Source organism: Cygnus olor, chromosome 2 (assembly GCF_009769625.2).
Source record: "Cygnus olor isolate bCygOlo1 chromosome 2, bCygOlo1.pri.v2, whole genome shotgun sequence".
NCBI classification, from domain to species: Eukaryota; Metazoa; Chordata; class Aves; order Anseriformes; family Anatidae; genus Cygnus; species Cygnus olor.
The window spans coordinates 160,611,886-160,631,338 of NC_049170.1; the positions used below are offsets into that span (position 1 = coordinate 160,611,886).

At 44.8% G+C, this 19,453-nt stretch overlaps 1 protein-coding gene across 12 annotated transcripts in view; it reads left to right on the forward strand.

Moving 5' to 3' along the window:
- SCRIB (scribble planar cell polarity protein) overlaps nucleotides 1-19,453 on the forward strand; it is a 120,388-nt gene that overhangs the window by 56,288 nt on the left and 44,647 nt on the right. For 9 of the 12 annotated variants that reach the window (XR_005816878.1, XM_040547582.1, XM_040547586.1 and 6 more), the window contains 11 exons: nucleotides 630-719; nucleotides 1,299-1,376; nucleotides 2,946-3,260; nucleotides 3,749-3,829; nucleotides 10,237-10,503; nucleotides 10,753-10,863; nucleotides 13,574-13,750; nucleotides 14,649-14,765; nucleotides 16,855-17,043; nucleotides 17,739-17,858; nucleotides 18,110-18,166. Coding sequence is in view for 11 of the 12 variants with exons in the window: in XM_040547582.1 (XP_040403516.1) it covers nucleotides 630-719; nucleotides 1,299-1,376; nucleotides 2,946-3,260; nucleotides 3,749-3,829; nucleotides 10,237-10,503; nucleotides 10,753-10,863; nucleotides 13,574-13,750; nucleotides 14,649-14,765; nucleotides 16,855-17,043; nucleotides 17,739-17,858; nucleotides 18,110-18,166 (1,602 nt within the window). In the remaining variant the exon portion in view is untranslated. The remainder of the gene's footprint in view (nucleotides 1-629; nucleotides 720-1,298; nucleotides 1,377-2,945; nucleotides 3,261-3,748; nucleotides 3,830-10,236; nucleotides 10,504-10,752; nucleotides 10,864-13,573; nucleotides 13,751-14,648; nucleotides 14,766-16,854; nucleotides 17,044-17,738; nucleotides 17,859-18,109; nucleotides 18,167-19,453) is intronic. The other 3 variants (XM_040547583.1, XM_040547590.1, XM_040547588.1) reach the window with 1 other exon arrangement.

Sequence of the window (19,453 nt, forward strand, 5' to 3'; positions counted from 1 at the left end):
AAATGGGAGATAGGAAGAAGAGGCTTCTGGATTGCACAACTACATTTCTGAGCCTGCACGTGGAGAGGGGAGAAGAGGAAGGAGCCACTGAACAAGACAGATGGCTTTTCCAGAATCACACATTGATTTCCATCAACAGAGTAAAGCCAAGTATGTGTCCCAGTGTATTCTGGAACATGTGCCATTCTTGTTACTGCATGTTACATTAGGGTGATCCTTAATCTCACAGTAGCTGTATGGAATTGCACCTCAAAGAGAACTATGTGGTAGATCTGGGCTGTGATATGAACACTATCCCTGTTTTCTTATCCAGTCCTATCCCACTCTTTCTCAGTTTACTTTGTGGTGGACATCTCATTCCAGTGTGTTCAATACAGGCAAACTAACTCTTGGTCTTGAGATATAGTTCAGAACTCAACTGTGAAAACTGGTTTGTTTATATGTATCGCAACTTTGGTACCTTTGAGGCATCGACACCACAGCTTACACAAATACATGAGCAGATGCATGCAGATAAAGTCTATACTCTTGTGCTTATTCTCTGAAGTAGTCATCTCTTGCTCTTCAAGATGTTTTTGGCATCTTCCATGCCTGCACTGACCTGTAACCTGTGTTCATTCTGCTTCCAGTTGACATTGACTATCGTGCGGCAGACAGGGGGGCTGGGCATCAGCATCGCAGGGGGCAAGGGCTCCACCCCCTATAAGGGTGACGATGAGGTAAGACCTTGGACTGCATAATTATTGAAGCACCAACTTTTCAGGGACTAGTTCTCTGTAGATGGACATTGGATTTCCATATGTAAGAGCTTTGTGGCGGTTGGACTGGGCTTTCACAGAGCAAGGTGGAGAGCAACCCTTGACCTGCCAAGGAGCAGGGGGCTGGAGCACAACTTCTCAAACATTCAGGCTACTGACCACCAAGAGCAGCAATGAGAGCAGCAGTTTCTTTCCCATTTGTGTCCTGATGTACAGGACTCAAAAGGAGAAAAGTATAGGGTTGTCTTCCACACGTGATAGCATCAGCTGTGCTGTTCTCATCCGACTGGAAAAGGATTATCGTTTCCTTCCCTTTTCCGTTTTGTCACATGTGGGGTAGCCCTGGAACGGGAATTTTTTTCCCCTTTCCACCAACTCCTGAACAGAGTGATGTGGATGTCTTGTCCCCACAGCCAGGGTATGGGATTGGCAAGGGATTTCCCCTTTCCCTTAAGTTGAATGGGGTGGACTACTTTCCTTCCACACTTTACATGGTTGAGGAATGGACTCCACTTCTTTTAACATAGAGTGTTTTTCCAGGGCATCTTTATTTCCCGTGTGTCAGAAGAGGGACCTGCAGCTCGTGCAGGGGTTCGTGTTGGGGACAAGCTTCTGGAGGTAAGAACCTAGCTAATATTTCTAATGACTAGAGAGTGGATGGAGAGGTGTGGGTTGATGCATAAGTGCATTGCACTAGTCTGTAAGCCAAATTAAGCATCAGGAGCTGCACAAGGAGAAAACAAAATCTGCCCTAGCTCAAAGAGTAGGTTGTTTAATTAACGTTGCCATTTATCTTTTAGTTAGCTGCCTGGGGTTTGCTGCCTCATGGGGATGGTAGAGGTGATGGGGAGGATGAGGCTTCCTGTGGAAGAGAATTCCCCTTCACAGAAAGGGCCTTTCCTATGCTTGGCAGGGGCTACCTTGGAGATGTATTGCAGAACCATAGAAAATCCTGTGTTGGAAGGGGCCCACAAGGATCATCAAGTCCAATTCCCGGGTCCACACAGGAGCACCCAAAAATCAAACCATATTTCTGAGAGCATTGTTCAAAGCCTCTTAAACTCCAGCAGGCTTGGGGTCATGACCATTTCCCTGGGGAACCTGTTCCAGTGCCCAGCCACCCTCTCAGTGAAGAGTCTGTTCCTAATATCCAGCCTGACCCTCCCCTGTCCCAGCTCCATGTCATTCCCTCGGGTCCTGTCGCTGTCACCAGAGAGAAGAGCTCAGCGCCTGCCCCTCCACTCCCCTTGTGAGGAAGCTGCAGGCTGCGATGAGACCTCCCCTCAGTCTGTTCTCGGGGCTGAACAATCCAGGTGACCTCAGCTGCTCCTCATACGTCTTCCCCTCTAGATGTGTCACCCTCATTTGGACACTCTCTAATAGTTTTATGTCCTTCTTATATTGTGGCACCCAAAACTGTACACAGTACTCAAGGTGATGCCGCACTACCTCAGAGTAGAGTAAGACAATCACTTCCCTCAGTTGGCTAGCAATGCCGTGCCTGATGCACCTCAGGATCAATTGACCCTTTTGGCTGCCAGGGCACACTGTTGACTCATACTCAACTTGCTGTCAACCAGAACCCCCAGATCTATTCCTGTGGGGCTGCTCTCCAGCCTCTCATCCCCCAGTCTGTCCATATATGCAGGGTTGCCCCATCTCAGGTGCAGAATCCAGCACTTGCTTTTGCTAAATTTCTTGAAGTTGGTGACTGTCCAGCCTTCTAATTTGTCCAGATCTCTCTGCAAGGCCTCTCTACCCTCAAGGGAGTCACCAGTTCTTCCTAATTCAGTGTTGTCTGCAAACTTGCTTAGTATGCATTTGAGTCCTGCATTCAGATTGTTTATAAAAACATTAAAGGGATCTGGCCCTAAAATGGAGCCCTGTGGAACCCCACTAGTGACTGGCTGCTAAGATGATTTTACCCCATTCAGTACAACCCTTTGAGCCCCACCCACTAGCCATTGTATTATGTATTTAGGCAGCACGTGCTTTGCGAGTACAGGGAAGCTCCCTTGTGGGGTAGCAGGTGAAATCTGTCGTGTCCCTGTTGGAACAGGGTTGCAGCGCTAGGAGATGAGCTGTGTTTTTGTTGGACACTGACTGCTAAGACTGGAGCTGTCTTTGTAGGCTGTTGGAAGATCTCCCCACAAAGGGAGGGTTGTGCCTGGCTCTTTTTGTCCCCAGGTGAATGGCGTATCCTTGCATTGTGCTGAGCATCATGTGGCAGTGGAAGCTCTGCGTGGATCAGGAAGCTCTGTCTCCATGACAGTCCTGCGGGAGCGGATGGTGGAGCCAGAGAATGCCATCACCGTCACACCGCTTCGCCCTGAGGATGACTACAGCCCTCGTGAGAGGCGAGGTGGCCTACGCTTCCCAGAGCGGCCTGAGGGGGCACCTCCCACGGAGAGATACTCCACCTGCCTTATGCGCAATGAGAAGGGTCTGGGCTTCAGCATTGCTGGTGGCAAAGGTTCCACACCCTACCGGGCTGGTGACACGGTTAGTAATGATTCCTCGGGAGGGAAGATGCTCAATCCCAACTCTAGGCACATCATGAGGGAGCAGCACGGGGTCTTCCTTACATTGCTTGAGGCAGCATAGGAACTCTGCCCAGGAACTCTGAGCTGCTGAGCCAGGCAGTCTGTGTCTCGCTGAGAGCCAGAATCTACTCTTAAGTCAGGGAAAGAGAGAAGTTCAAAAGGAGGCGGGGCTGAGGCTCACAATTCCTGCCAGTGACATTTAATCCTGCCAGTGTCCTCTTGACATATTCTGGGCTCTTGGCCACATGAAGACTTTGCTGCAGATGGCTCCAGAAGCAGAAGAGGGTTTGTGCTGAGTGAGGAATGAAGGGGAAGTGCCAGGGCAGGGGAGGGCTCTGCAAAGGGGAAAGAGCTGAGACCTGCCTGGTGTCAGGGAGCGATTCTGGAAAGCAAAGCTCTGGTGAGGGGAGGTACAAGGCTGCTCTGACCTTTCTGATTGTCTTTCAGGGGATCTTTATCTCACGAATTGCAGAGGGTGGTGCAGCCCATAGGGACGGGATCCTGCATGTAGGAGACCGGGTCATCTCGGTGAGTGCGGGTATGCAGGGAAGGGCAGGAGGGTCTGGAAGGGGTCTGACTCGCTGCTCTTGGGACAGCAGGCACAAATGCAGCTCCCTGCCCTTCCTCAGACAGGAGATGTGTTCCTGTCTTTGAACCTGGATTTTGAGGGTCTTTTTTTCATCTCCATTGTCTTCTGTGAGAGCACTTAATATTGCTGGTTCTCTCCCTGTCTTTTAGCAGCCTGTGACTGGCAGTGGGTACAGTTAATGTCTCCTCCTTTCCCTTAGTGGAGCATGTGAGCATGTCCCCACAGGGACAGTACGCAGTAGTCAGGGCTGTGCTAGAGAGAGGTAATATGGGTGATATGACAGCACTGCCCTAGCCTGGTGTCCCTCCAGAGCCTTGTAGGACAGCCTTGGAGAGCTGTGCCATAGCAGGATGTGTGGGAAGGGACGTTCTGAGGCACAGCTGACAGCTGCTCCCTGCAGGGTGGCAGGGGTCAGTATAGGCTGAAGAGGAGGGAGGCTGCCTGATGGCAGTGTGGAGCTGGGCAGGGCACATTGGAGTGCTTCCCCCTGCTTTCATTTCAAACTCTGGCCCCAGTTTCCCTTCCTGTTTGTGCCAGTGATGTGGATCTCACTGCTGCCTCTAACCTCAAGTCTGCCTAATGTGTCACCTCTTCTCCCTCCTGTGGGGGAGAGTCTGCTGAGTCTCCTGACCCTCTTCCCAAGCTCGCATGCTGCCTCCATGTGAAAGCTCCTGCATCCTGGTGCTGGTGGTGGGTTTCTGATCCAGCTGTTGTGGTAAGAGCATGTGTTACCACAGAGCTGGTGTGAGTAAACACTGATACAGCCTTGTCAGTGCTGGCTTCTGTCTGCTCTATCCCTAGGCTGGGGGCTGTGTTGTATTTGCTCTGGCACAAAATTTTAGTGGAGCTTTAGCCCAGGTCTGACAGGTATATCTTGACAAGAGACTTGAACACCATGGTACAGCATCTCTCTCTCCTTGCTAGGGCTCCCCACTGCCTCCCAAAACCAAGCATTGACCCCGACTGTTGCCAGACAGATTAGCAGAATCATAGAACGGTTTGGAAGGTTGGAAGGGACCTTAAAGACCACCTAGTTCCACCCCCCCTGCCATGGACAGGGTCTTCTTTCAGTGGATCAGGTTGCCTAAAGCCCCATCCAGCCCAGCACTTCCAGAGATGGGGGCATCCACAACTTCTCTGGGCAACCTGTTCCACTACCTCACCACCCTCACTCATCATGAAGAATTTCTTCCTAATATCTAATCCAAATACCCTCTTTTATTTTAAAGCAGTTACCCTTTCTCCTATCACTACACTCCCTGATAAAAGAGTCCCTCCCCATAACCTAAATTATTTTGGTTTTGCTCATCTTTTGATGCTCCACTGGTACAGAGGCATGACTGAGAGGCGTGATTACAGGCACACAGACCATCATGTGGTGTTAATTGGCTCTACCTGTGGCAAGAAGGAAACACAAGATCTCAGAATGGAGTCAGAAGTCAAACCCCATTTACCCCTCCATTAGCAGCTATATTTATATCCATGGGCATCTTCATAGGAAAGCAGATCTAATTCCCTAGTAATAGCTTGCAGTGTCTTCAGACTGCTTTGTATGAGCCCAAGGCTTACAGAACTCAGGAGCACTGTTAGATTTTGATGTGGATGAAGGTTTTGCTGTCCTTAGTCCTCTGACACACCTCACTGCAACAATATGTGCGGTGTTATTGCATAGGTAAGGAATATATCCACGAACATGGTCTTCTGCTCTCAAGGATATTTCCTGTGCTGAACTATGTGCAGTCATAAAAGCTGTGGTGTCGAGCATCAGTTGCAGCTCAGATCTTGTGATCACTTAAGAAATCAGGTACAAATTATTATCTTTCAGGAGAATCCTTACCTAGTCTAGACTATTCACATAACTTCTGCACCTTCCAGCAAGTGTCTAACTGTAGCAACTCCAGCAGGTGTGCCTCCTGGTAGCAGCTGCTGTTCTGCCTTTCTTGCTTGTGGGGTTCACAGTATCCACATGGTGGTGGTAGTGTTAAATCCTGAGGCCTCTCCTATCTTCTTGGTGATAGTTGTCCTTGAGATGTTCTGCTCATTCTAAGAGACTCATGAGCAAGCTGTGTGAGTTTTGCCCTGTCTCTGGCCAAATCCGCTGCTAGGTCAGACCTGTGGAACTGTCCTGGCCCAGTGATACTGGATGTTGAAGGAGTGCCTGTTCACTTCAGAACACTTGCCCACACAGCATCACACAAATTCTGTCTTTACCACAACTCTTCTGAAGCATTGATGGCCCATTTTTATTGGAGGGCTTTTCAGGACATCATGATCCACAGGATATGCTGTGTAGGTTGCTCGTGTTCCCCTATGGGGAAAGCAAGAGGGCCCTGGTTAAGATACAGGTGGTTTCACAGGTCCAGCAGGCAGAAGCCTGTTTGCCAAAGCCATGGTCTCCTAGTCATGCTTCTGTATCACTTTGCCAAAGATTTTTTGTTTTCTTGGGAGAAGAAATACAGCACAGCTTCATATTCTTCCCCTGTGCTCTATATCATCCCGGACTTCTCTACAGGGAAGGACCAGGATAGCTCCTTTTACATTCTTCAGGGAGCTTTTGAGTACATGGATTGAAGAGCCCAGCCTAGATCTCTCTTCAAAGTTAACACCCCACAAAACTCACCGGTGATTGATTACTAACTCTCCAGCCTTCCTCATATTCTAGTGTCTCTTATGAATAGCACCCTGACACAATTGTGACAGGCATCTTGAGAGTCATCTTGGTAGTGGAAGATGGGGCAGAAAGCAAACAGGACAGGGAGCTGCATGGGGGAATGTTGGAGAGTTTGAGTCATTGGATGGGAATCTAGCAGGGAGGGTGCAGGACTGGGAGCAGTGGCTAAGGGCAGCTATTTTGAGGGGGATAGAACTGGGAGTAGAAGGAAGAATACTTAATCTGCGGGAGACTGAGAACAGTAGTGGTACCAAGTGATATGTGAGGGTCCTAAAGAGCAGTCTGATCACTAAGAAATTTGCTAGAGATCTATAGCTCCCTGTGGCATGGACAGATGATACTCTTTCCCTTCCTCTGTGCTTTCTGATAGCTCAGCTGCTCCTGTTGCCCTTGTTCTCTTCTTATGTAGAGACACAGCAATAAGGGCCACTGAAAACTAGCTGTCCAAGAGCTGAGAAGGTATCATGATTGCCAGGCAATAGAGAAGCTCATGTGGAAAATGCTGTCAAGAGCTGTTGTATATGACATACCTCTGACTCAGGGAGTTCTTGTGACCTCATTCGTTGGAGTCTGGGGAAGTACTACTGTATACTTGTGCTCTGACCATTCTCATCAGTGGTGGAAGAATAACAGAGCTCACTTTTCAGAGTGGAATGCATGAAGTCAAGAGTGCATGCTGCTACTGCAGGTCTCTCTGTGAAACATGTAGGGCCTTCATCTGGTGATAAAAGCCTAAGGGCCAAGCCGCGTCTGCATGTCATCTTCGTTAAAAATTGCTGCATCCCTCAGACAGGAGGACCTAAGAGGATTCTTCCTTACCAGTCCACTAGATGTGAGGCAGCTGCTTTTCCCCATTCCCAGGTCCAGCCCTACAGGCACAACTGGCCATGGATTTGCACAGACAGGAAAGGAGGAAGTACTTTTTCAGGCTTCCATATAAAGATGAATGATTCTCATAGGGCATGAACAACACAAATGGCTTAACCCTGTTTCTACCCAATGACTAATCAGGTTTAAGGTTTGCTTGCGGAACATACACGTGCACTCCCTCACTTAACCACCATGCAAATTCACATTTGCAGGTCTCTTCTGTTTCTGGCCCAAGCATCAAGTTCTTCAAAGCTCTTTGGTCAGACCCTGGGCCTTTTATTCAGTCTCTGGGCCAGCTGCTGGGTTTTTCTAGATACTGGGTTCCTACTTGCTGGCTAGTTCAGCATGAGTTTTACTAGTGGGTCTTGCGCTAGTACATATGCAGAATAAAGAACAAATTCACACAGTAAATAGGAACAGGATATGATAAAAAGGTAGAGCAGACTGTGGTGATCAGGCACAGGGCTTGTCCAGACAAGCATACTGTCCAGCAGCCTGCTTGCCTGTGATCAGCCTCTCTTGTTCTCTACCTTCTCTGTTTTCCCATACTCCTTCTTCACCGCTCCTTGGCGCCTCCCTTTCCCTATGTGTGATTCTCCCTCTAAACATCCCATCATAAATTTTGCACATTCTCACAATCCCTTTTAAAACTTCCTGTAGTGAGTTTGCTTTTTCCTGTGAGAGCTGTTCCGACAACCCGTAATAATCTTCATTACCAAGTTTTTGGTCACACTTCTTCAATGTAACCTTTTGAGTGATTTAATGATCCATCCATGAGTGTCTTGAGACTTGTCTCTGTCACCTGCTTTTCATTAGGTTTGTGCATCTCTCTGTTTAATTTATTATCTTTCCTGCTTATTGCCTTTTATGCTGAATAGCCGTTACCCAGGTACTTTTGCATCCTTCCTAAAGCCTCTTCCTGCATGTATGTGCAGGCTGGCACATCTTCACATCCTTGTTAGGCCTCTGTAGTTGGTGCCAAAGATGTCCCTTTGGGACAGATGTCTGAGTATCAGAGGACAGGCTGTGGGGCTGAGAGTTTCCTGACCGTGTCACAACTAGGAGTGTAGGGCTATCTCGTCTGCTTTTTATGTGATAGTTAGAAGATAACTAGTGAGCAGGGTAATATTGCTGATAGTCTGACAAAAACCCCACTGTAGGCTGAAGCCTCCGTGTCATAAGCAGAGTAAGCACACTTGACTGTGGATCAGATAGTGCAGATTGGTTGAGGGTGGTGGTAGTGTTTATGAAGTTTCTGGACAAAGCCTTGTCAGACAGTGCACAGTCAACTTTGCCCAGAAACTGCTTTCTTGAAAAGAGCCTGGGAATAGTTACAATATTTCTAGGAATTAGACAGTGAGGAATCAGGCTACAAAATCCAGTTGCTGTGGCTGTTAAAAAGTCATGTTATTATTTCATAAGCTGATCAAACTCCATCTTAACAGCTATTATTTTCATGTCATTGTTATTCATTTTGGAAAGCTATTCCAAAAACTATGGACCTTTCAATTTTCAATGTTAATGATGTCATGGCAAGTTTGGTGCTTCTGGCAGCATTCTTTAACTTAGCTCTCCTCTTGATGCTCTGTCCCTTGTACAGAATAGCCTTCCTCTTGGAGAACAGTCACATCCTTCCCGTTCCTTTGATTTTCTAGTCAAGCTACTTTGTATCTTATTGTTGTAGGAAAGGCTCTCTGTTCCCCTTCTTGTCCCACAAGCATTTCTCTGTGCATTTCGATAACCTATGTTAGATTTCCTTATTTCGTTAGTGGGAAGTATGAGAATAGTATACATTTTTTCAGATGAGGTCTCTTCAGTGCTTTGTACAAATGACATTGCTGCTTCCGTGTATGTACTGGAAGCATCTCTGTGTCCAGAGCATTGTCTCTTTCACCAATACCGTAGCAAGACTATATTTGTATTCTTGATATTATTTGGCATAGCATATTGGATAATGTCTTCTTGTCCAAAATACTTCTATTTGTCTTTTTGTGTCAGCCAGACAGTCACTGCTGACTAGCTGAGTCTGTTTCTTGTTGCTTCCAAATCTTTTTATACCTGTGGTACTTTTTATGGCTTAAAACTGACAACACAGGACTATCCTCCCAAGACTGCCTTAACTTTGCCCAGCATGAGGGAACAGTGGCCCAGTAGCTAGCACACATCAGATTGTGTCCTTCAGCTCTTCAGTGCCTATGTCTGGGCTCTGATAGTGGTTGATATGGGCAAATGCCCTAGTTCAAAGGTAGCTGATGCCATGGTGCGTTAGTGTACTGTGACATCACTTCTGGGAATCACTGCTTTTTGCCTTCCTCCCATATTAAGATCTTTGAACCCATTCCTTTAATGCAACCTCTTGGGTTTCTTTTGTCATGGCCAGGTAAGAAAGCTGGAATGCAAAGCCAAAAAGGAGTCGTAGATACTTTCCTGATAATGAATGAACAAGGGCATAGTCTTGACAATAGCTTTGTAGCACTCCAGGAGGTACAGCATCATCATACTTGGTGTTTGTAGTCCTCTGGAGCATCACTGATGCTGATAGGGCCTGGAGGTTTGGAGGGGAAGGTGAAAGGGGTTGGTAGTCTGTCTGGAAAGAGGATGGTGGTCAGCTGGGAATGAGCAGGTGCCCATGTCCTTTTGCCAGATAGGAAGAAGTGGGGTAAGTTACAGAGTGCTTTGGTTACAGACTTTTGGGAAGGGGCAGGTTTTCACAGAATGGGGTCCCTTAGGGTGCTTTGCTAAGGGCTTAAAATGACAGGGTGTACTTGTGTGATCGTCTGACACTGAGTTTGCGGGTTGTTCTAGATCAATGGGGTAGACATGACAGAAGCCAGGCATGATCAGGCAGTAGCGCTGCTTACCGCATCCTCCCCCACCATCGTGCTGCTGGTAGAGAGAGAGGGTGCAGAGCAGCTCAGCGAGGGAGACTCACCAGGCGTGCCACGAGTGCGCATGCACTCCCCACCACCGCCTCCCAGCCATGGGGAGAGCCCACCTGAGGAGACACCTTCCTGCAAGGAACTGCAAAGGAACCATCTGTCTAAAAGCCTGGAGGATCAATATCCCATTGAGGTGAGCCTGTCTGTTAGAACATGGTATAGTGTAATCTTCGTACTTTTTCATATGAAAAAGTGGTAGTGCGATGAGGGCTGGCACACTGGGTTGTTGGAGCACTGAAAAGTAATGGGTAACCCTCTTGTCCTGTGGGAGATTACTTTGTGCTCACTCACACAGAACATCCCTGACTCCATGTTTTTCAGTGTTTGTGGTCCTTATGTGATATCCTTTACTCTCTGTAACTCTACCTCTTGTTCCTTCAAGGAAATACACCTTGTAAAAGCAGGTGGTCCCCTGGGACTCAGTATCGTAGGAGGCAGTGACCATTCAAGCCATCCATTTGGGATTCACGAACCAGGTGTCTTCATTTCAAAGGTAAAGTCCTGTGTGGGCAGCCTAGCAGTGAATGATCCTGAGTTATTTAATTATTGAGGTTAAGATGAAGGATTTTGATGTGAGAGTATTAGAACTCCTAGCCAACAAATGCTACCTATCCATGTGCTCACAGATTTTACTCTTTCTTGACTCTATAATTTTACAACGAATAGAAGTTAGGTTTGTTGGTCTGTAGCTCTCAAGATAACCCTCTAGAGCACTTCTTTGTAGACTTGAGTTGTACTGACACTGTCAGTTCTGGTACAGTAAATGGTAGTGACGTCTACCATTTATAATGGTAGATGCACTTTTGCCAATAGTGCTGCAGTTAAGCATTTGAGTTCTTTCAAAATTCCTGTGAGAAAGTTATTTCCTGTTTAGTCTGGCATCAGACAGAGCAAAATAGTGAAAAGATGACAAAGGTTTTACGCAGGTTAAAAAGCTTATATGAGACCATAACACATTGAATGACATTTTAGAGCAAATCTTACTTCATTTTGTGCCAGTGTTAAATTTTTCATTGGTGAAGTAGCTTGATACTTGTTGTGGGTTTTTGAGATAGAAGCAGTTTAATGAAAGAAAAGCAAAGTCTGTGCACAAAAGCAAAAGGAAAAAAGATTATTCCCTATTTCCCATCAGCAAGCAATGCTCAGCCACTTCCTGGAAAGCAGGGCCTCAATACATGTACTATTTGCTCCAGAAGACAAATGCTTTCATAATGAGAGTACCCCTCATTCGTCTCCCTTCATCCCCCTCAGCTTTTATTGCTGAGCATGACATCATATGCTATGGAATATTCCTTTGGTCGATTTAGGTCTGCTGTCCTGGAGATGTCCCCTTCCCACCTCTTGCCCACCCCAAAGGCTACTGGCCTTTGGAGTCGGTTTGGAGAGAGTCTTAATGCTGTGCCAGCACTGCTCAGCAATAGCCAAAGCATTGGTGTGGGATCAGTGCTGTTCTAGCTACAAGTGCAAAGCACACTGCTGTAATGGGCTGATGTGGGAAAAGTTAACTCCATCCCAGCCAGAGTTAGTACAATATTAAAAAAAAAAAAAAGTCCTACAAGATGATTACTATATTATCACCTAATTGAAAGTTAGCACCATGTAATAACATTACAGAACATATTAATGGACTCCAAACTGGGTGGCAGTTTTCAAGAGGTAGGATGTCAGTGAATGGGAGGGCTCCCAGGTGGATTTTACAAGCATTTGTACCAGACCTGATGCTATTCAGCCTTAGCAACTGTGTGAACGTAAATCTCAAATTGCAGCCAAGAAACTGAACAAAAATATACTGCAATTGCAATTCATGATGAGGAGGAAAGATTGAAGTCGATCACTTTTTCCTCTTCAAAGAAATACACTTTAATGTAACTCAGCATGAGGTTTTGCATCTAGATATAGTTGGTGCAGACCAGTTTTCCCTTTTACACTATTTTTTTCTGGAAAGCAGTAACTTTGAAAAGCATAAGAGCAGCATAATAAATGGACTGTAATGTGAGTTCCCACTGTAAAACAGTCATCCAAGTGATACTCAGACATGTAATAAGGGACAGCGAAGGGAACCAAAACTCAACTGAAGGCAGTGCTGGCTAAGCCAAAACCAAAATCCATAGTCAGTCGAAATACCTGCAATTTCAAAAGATTTTAGATGGAGAAGAGGAAATAAAAGTGACAAAGATTATTCAAAGCTACAAAGATTTTTCAAAACTGGAAAAAAAGGTCATATAATGAAGGGAGGAAATTGTGAAGTACTGAGGGGTTCTTTTTCCTAATGAAAAAGAACTAAACTGTACCTCGGGGAAAAAAAAAAGGTCAGACAATATTGGGCTGAAAACTGAGGAGAGGTTTGAAGTAGCAAGAATAATTATTCACTGGGAAAATTTTCGAAGATGGTCATAGTTTCTGCAGCCCTGAACACCTTCAAATTGAGGTTAGATATTCATCTGGGAGATAACTGTTAAAACACAGTTTTCTTCTGAGCAGAAGGCAGTGGTGCATAATGACCTGTGATAATCATCCAGTGGGTTAGTTGACTACTTCTGGTCTTAACAACAAAAGTGGAAATGCCATTTGAACATTGTCCAGTAGCAAATAAATGGTACTATAAGCAGTACCAGTTGTATCAAGTTTTGCCAAATGACTGAAAATCTGTCCTTTCTGCTTGTGTCACAGCCTCCTTGCTGTCTTGATGTATGGACAATTTTCAAGGCATTTTCTCAATCTTTGCAACATCAGCTCAACTTTTGTGACATTAAGGCTGAGTTTGTATCTCTCTGGCTACTGTCTTGCCTTCCAAGGTACTGGTGATTTAGCACTTTTTTCCAATGCTTCAGAAGTCTCCAAATGAGAAAGAGTTTGAGTGGGAGTACGTGTACGTGCATGTACACTGCGCATAGAGGATAGAACTGACCTTTTTATGGAGGCTTTCTGAAAGTCAGTAACACAGTAATGCACCTGAGCAGCTTCTTCACAGATACAGTACCTCTTGGGGAACTTTATCTGTGGAAGTCAAAACATGCCTTAAGATGTTGGAGGATAGCATAGGGACATGATAAAAATTGGGCCTTACAGCTTCCTCCTGCTGAAGTCGTAACACTTACTTACTGTTCATCTGTTTTTCAAGCGTGTCCACAGGCTTTATCAGTGTATCTCCAAGGAGAGATGGAATTTTCTTTTCTAGTTGTAACATTAACGATTCTTTGTAGGTCATTCCCCGTGGGTTGGCATCTCGCAGTGGACTCCGTGTAGGGGACAGGATTCTGGAAGTGAATAGTATTGACCTGCGCCATGCTACCCACCAGGAAGCAGTGAATGCCCTACTCTCCAACACCCAGGAGCTGACTGTGTTAGTAAGACGAGATCCACCACCACCTGGTATGCAGGTAGGTTCTGAGTAATAGCACTGGGGTAAACTGCACTCCCTTCTTGATAGAAGGCTCAACTCTGAAGGCAATTTCTTATCTAGTTGGAAGTCTGGGTCTAGGATGCAACCAAACTTCTGGCTAAAGATTCTGAATCCAGAGGAAGGCCACAAGGATGATCAGAAGGCTGGAACACCTTTCATATGAAGATAGGCTGATGGAGTTGGGGTTGTTCAGCCTGGAGAAGAGAGGCTCTGGGGAGACCTTAAAACAACCTTCCAGTACTTAAAGGGGGCCTACAGAAAAGAAGAGGAGGGACTCTTTCGTCTGAGAGTGTAGTGATAGGACAAGGGATAACTGTTTAAAACTAAAATAGGATAGATTTAGATTAGATATTAGGAAGAAATTCTTCATGGTGAGGGTGATGAGGCACTGGAACAGGTTGTCCAGAGAAGTTGTGGATGCCCCATCCCTGGAAGTGCTCAAGGCCAGGCTGGATGAGCAATGTGATCTAGTAGAAAGTGTCCCTGTTCATGGCAGGGGGGTTGGAACTAGGTGGTATTTAATGTCTCTTCCAACCTAAATCATTCTATGATTCTGTAATTCCTTTGTGGAGGAATCCATTCTCATGTAAGTACATACACGGTTGAGGGCTGTGGAGGGTCTCTTGCCAGGACCATGATGATACTGTGATCATAATTGATCATTCCCAGATTTCACAAAGACTGGTCTTGAACAGGAGACAGAAATACAGAAAGGGCAGAACCACATAAAAAAGAATCAACTGTGCCAAATGAGTGAAACCAATTCAGGTCCCTTTCACTATGTTTAGAATATGGCCAATTACTGAAACTTTTTCCTCAATAATCCCAGCCTGAACTTAACCCAGAAACAAGGAAGACTGTTTCTGTATTTGCAGGAAATATGCATTGAAAAGGCTCCAGGAGAGAAGCTGGGCATCAGCATCCGGGGTGGAGCAAAAGGTCATGCTGGAAATCCATTTGATCCCACTGATGAAGGCATCTTCATTTCTAAGGTACCGGACCACGAATTCTGCAACTTGGTTGCATGCAAGGACTGATAGGGAGAAAGGTGATTCCTTGTGGGAATTTGCTTCGTGTGCTCTCTCCACTTTTCACTGGGTACACTAATTCTCCTTTAGTTTTTAGTTTTTTCTCCATCCACTGAAGCATGTGCATGTGTTTCCTTTCATATTTCCTCCTCTACAACAGCTGTAAAATTTTTCTCATTTCCTATGTTTACCTTTATTTTGCCTTGCACTCTTTCTTTTGTTCTTTTTCCATTACACAAACCCACACTTTCTTTTTCCCCTCAATTCCTATTGCTTCCCCCAAGTGCTCGTGGCCTTTCTGCCCACTGAAACATGCATTCATTTTCCTCCTTTCATAGAAAGCATTATGAATTAATTCCTGACTGTACCTCATGTGCAGTGCACCATGTGTGTAATTTTTCCCTTTTCGTTGTGACTGCTTGTGTGCGTACTCATTTGTCATGTTGCTTTTCTCCAGGAAGTAACACACATTTTATTTTCAACAAAATACTATAAATAAGCTTATGCTTCTCCTGACCTTTGTCAAAAAGTACTGCATCTTCTTTCTTACCAAGGGAGCATAGTGACGAATAGTGTAATTTCACATCCCTTGCTTGCTTTGGATGTTCATATTAGTGTCACTGTTTCCCTTTCTAGCTCATATGTCAGGGTGGAAACTCTGCCCCTACTCTAAAGAGTCCTTGCTGGACAGTGGACACTCCATAGCTGCCAGTTAATCCTTTGTAGTAATTGGCTGCTGTCACCCAACTCTATGGAGGACAGGCAGCTTCTTTAGGGATTCTTGGCAGAATGAGGACTGGCCACAGGGCTGTGATTATAATTAGAGATTTACGATTTCATTAAAAAAAAAAAAAAAGTTAACAACCATCATAGCTTGTTATCTACAATTTCTTACACTTAGTGTTGTCCATAGGTTCGTGCCCAGTGTGGCGCACCAATAAGTACACAGTCGGAATCCACACGAAGGTCTTTTAATCAAATAATTAATTATATAACTCTGCAAAATCAGGTGCTTGGCGATCTTTCGCAAAGCAAGTACACCTCTGACTCGAATCACTGTAATTTATACACAGCAAACTTGTGAAAGCTCTATCTTTGGCTACTTTTGATTGGCTATTACAGCTCACCTAACTTATCTCCACTGAGTTTGCGCATTACAGAGGAACAGCGGGGGGGGCACACTAAATCCCACATTAGCATACATTAGCATTTTGATAGATGTAATTTTAATATGCTAATGATCCTTAATGAGCAAAAGATTACTATAGGTCAGTCTGGGGCTGTTTTTCTCCTTCTTGTTTTTTACCTTTTATCGCTTATCTTCCTTGCTTCTGCTAGCTCCAGGCTACCTGTCTCTTTCTTTCAGCTAAAAGACTACACAAGCTATAGAAAGACTACACATGCTACAGGCCTTCCTATTTTCTTCAAGGTTTTCTTGTTTTTTTTTTTTTCCCAGCTTTGGGACTACATTAGCGTGGCTTATAGTTGCACAGAATTTCTAGAATTCTCAGTTACAGGGGCTTTTCAGTCATCTGGATGGACCCTCTTACCAATCAGTGTGTGATACAGTCATAGCCTATCGGATAGTTATTGATCGTTTTTGGATATCCTCATCTTCATCTTCCTGTTCCTCTGATGGCCCAGCCTCATCTTCTTCACAGAAGAAGGCAGGTGCTGATCTCTTTTCTCTGGTGACCAGTGATAGGACCTGAGGGAATGGAGTCAAGCTGCAACAGGGGAGGTTCAGGCTGGATATCAGGAAAAGGTTCTTCACCAAGAGGGTTGTCGCACACTGGAACAGGCTACCCAGGGATATAGTCATGGCATCAAGCCTGCCAAAGTTTAAGAAGCGTTTGGACTATGCTTTTAGTCATGTGGTCTGAATTGTAATTTTTGGGTAGACCTGTGTGGAGCCAGGAGCTGGACTTGATCATCCTTGTGGGTCCCTTCCAATTCAGGATATTCTGTGATTCTATGATTCTTCCTGATGGTCTCCATGTTTACTTAATCTTAACTCCTGATGTAAAATCTTGATTCTGCCCATTCCTTGTAGGTGAGCTCCTCTGGGGCTGCTGCTCGGGATGGCCGTCTGAAGGTGGGAATGCGGATCCTGGAGGTGAATCATCAGAGTTTGCTGGGAATGACACATACAGAAGCAGTACAGATACTGCGAAGTGTGGGTGACACACTCTTGGTGCTGGTGTGTGATGGATTTGATCCCAAGGCTGCAGCTGCCATTGAGGTAAAGGGTGAAGTGCAGGGTGCCCTTGTAGTGACCTGTAAGGATCCTGTAAGGATCCCACCTATTCTGCAAAGAAGATTGCTAGATTTTCCAGCCTTTTGCTGTAGATTTTTTTTTTTTGAGTTCCCAGATTTCAAAGCTTGGTCTCCTGCTGTATGAACTGGAAGTGGTTGCTGGTTCATAAATCAGTAGTCTCCCAAGGCTGTATATCTTCTGCTGGTTACAGAGCTGTTTCACTATATCACTGCACTGACTGAAAATGTAGTTTTCAAACTAATTGTATCCGGTATATTTTATGCCCATTTTTTCTTGTACTGACTGATGTTACTTTTAAAGTAAATTTCTGTCTGTCTATTGGAGATCACCTTTCCCCACAGGAAAACACCCATAGCAAGCCTGTGTCTTATCAAATTTTTGAGGCTTAGCAAGTAAGCTTTTTTTTAATCCTTCACTAGATTATGTGCTCAGTTCTTGGTAACCTTACCCCTTTCTGTACCTGTTTCAATTCAGATTCTTCTTTCTTAGCCCTCAATTTCCTTGCGTAACTGACCATTGAAATAAGGTTTTAAGTTGTGAAACAGTTCTGACCTGCCTAGGAGCATCTTAGTACTCTACATCTAGTAGCCCAGGATGTAGAATTTTTTGTATGGTATACTATGGGCTTTCACCATGTTTATTCCCTTTTTACTTTGTAGATGTCTCCAGGAATTATTGCAAACCCTTTTGCTGCTGGTATTGGGTGGAAGAATAGCCTAGAAAGTATCTCATCTATTGATCGTGATTTAAGCCCTGAAGAACTGGAGATCCTACAAAAGGTGAGTATTCTGGCTACAGCTGGGAGAATGATGTAGAGCGGAAAACGTTTCCAAAAATCTCAAGTATATCCCTCAGTGCATGGAATCTGCAGTATAATGGATAATGGACTTCCTTTTTATGGGATCAGCAGTTCCCAGCACTTTCATCAGGAATGCACTAGGACTTGACTCTGAAATCTTCATGAGGCTGCAGGTGCTCCATGTGAGGAGAGAGCACCGGGTGAAGTGGCTCTAATTTTGGTCTCTCGTAGGAGATGGAAATGGTGAGAGAAGCAACTCAGTGGGAGAGAGAAGAAATGGAGAAAGTGGTGAGAGACTTTTCATGTAGTGGAATCTGCTCTTGACAGCAGTTCTGCTAAGTCTGTGAGCCCTAAGGAAAATGCCACAGACTACCTCTACCTAAATGTGATTGCCGTGGGGAACTTTGGGCCGTCTCTCTCCATAGTGCACCTCTCAGTTACTGTAGTTGCTTTTTGGCTTTGCCATACCTTCCTACGTACTTCTTTGATGGTACTTACTGTTATTTGTGGAGTTTGTCTTTGTTACCTGCAGGTACTTTCTGACCAAGGTTTTCTCAAAGCTGCAACTTTGAGGAAAATGACCTGTTATCTTGGAAGTCCCACTTTAATCAGTTCTGTGTATACAGCACTCCATGATCTGACAGAGCTTTTCTGAACAAAGATGAGAACACACAGCTCAAAGTTGCACTGAGCTTGAAGAATTGACCCTGTTAATCAATCAGAAGTTTGTGCTCCTCAGTTTACATGGCCATTTTTCTGATTGGTCATGAGAATTTTGTATTTCTACCCATATTTCAGTCTTTCACAGAAATAGATTAGTAGAGACAAGCCCCTCAAGTACTTAGGTTTTCTAGTTATCCTTCTTAAAACTGTAATTTATTCAGTCAGATCCTTCTGGAAAATTAAATTCTTCAGTACTGTCAGTTGTAAATCTGTTCTCCTGGCAGATTAATGTGTGTACATGTTGCAGGCATTTTTTCAGGTTTCCAATTTAGATCTACTTTAATATTTCCATAGGTTCTATCTGTAGTTGTAATTCCTCAGCTGGATGGACTTCACTAAACCTGATTTTTTTGTGTGGTTTTTGTTTTTGTTTTTACATTTGCTATACCCCAAGAGTGCAGTTTTGTTGGCAGTTCTGGATGGAGATTATCTTTCTAGTTCAGTTAACACTTGAGATTTTATTTTTTTATTTTTGGAAAAAACAATAATGGGCACAGGCTGTAATAGTACGGAACAATGAACAAGAAAACAGTCTTATGACCTTTCAGTCATGCAGTGTGTAATCATTAAATATATGTATTTTATATTTATATAATCCTACCCTAACTTCTGGTCCTTGACTGGTATGGGCTATGCAGGAATGTGACTTTATGAAAGACTGGAGTAGAGAGACAAAAGGGGTTCAGCAAGTTACAGATTCCCTTTTGAAACTTTTTTCATCTTTGATGGCATAAAGGTTGGTTAGATTGACATCACCATGTGCAAGAGTTGGACAAGGGTTGTCTGTCTTAAGGATCTGCAAAATGTTCTGATGGTGTTTGAGACCTATACATATAGGGAAAGTTTTCCAGT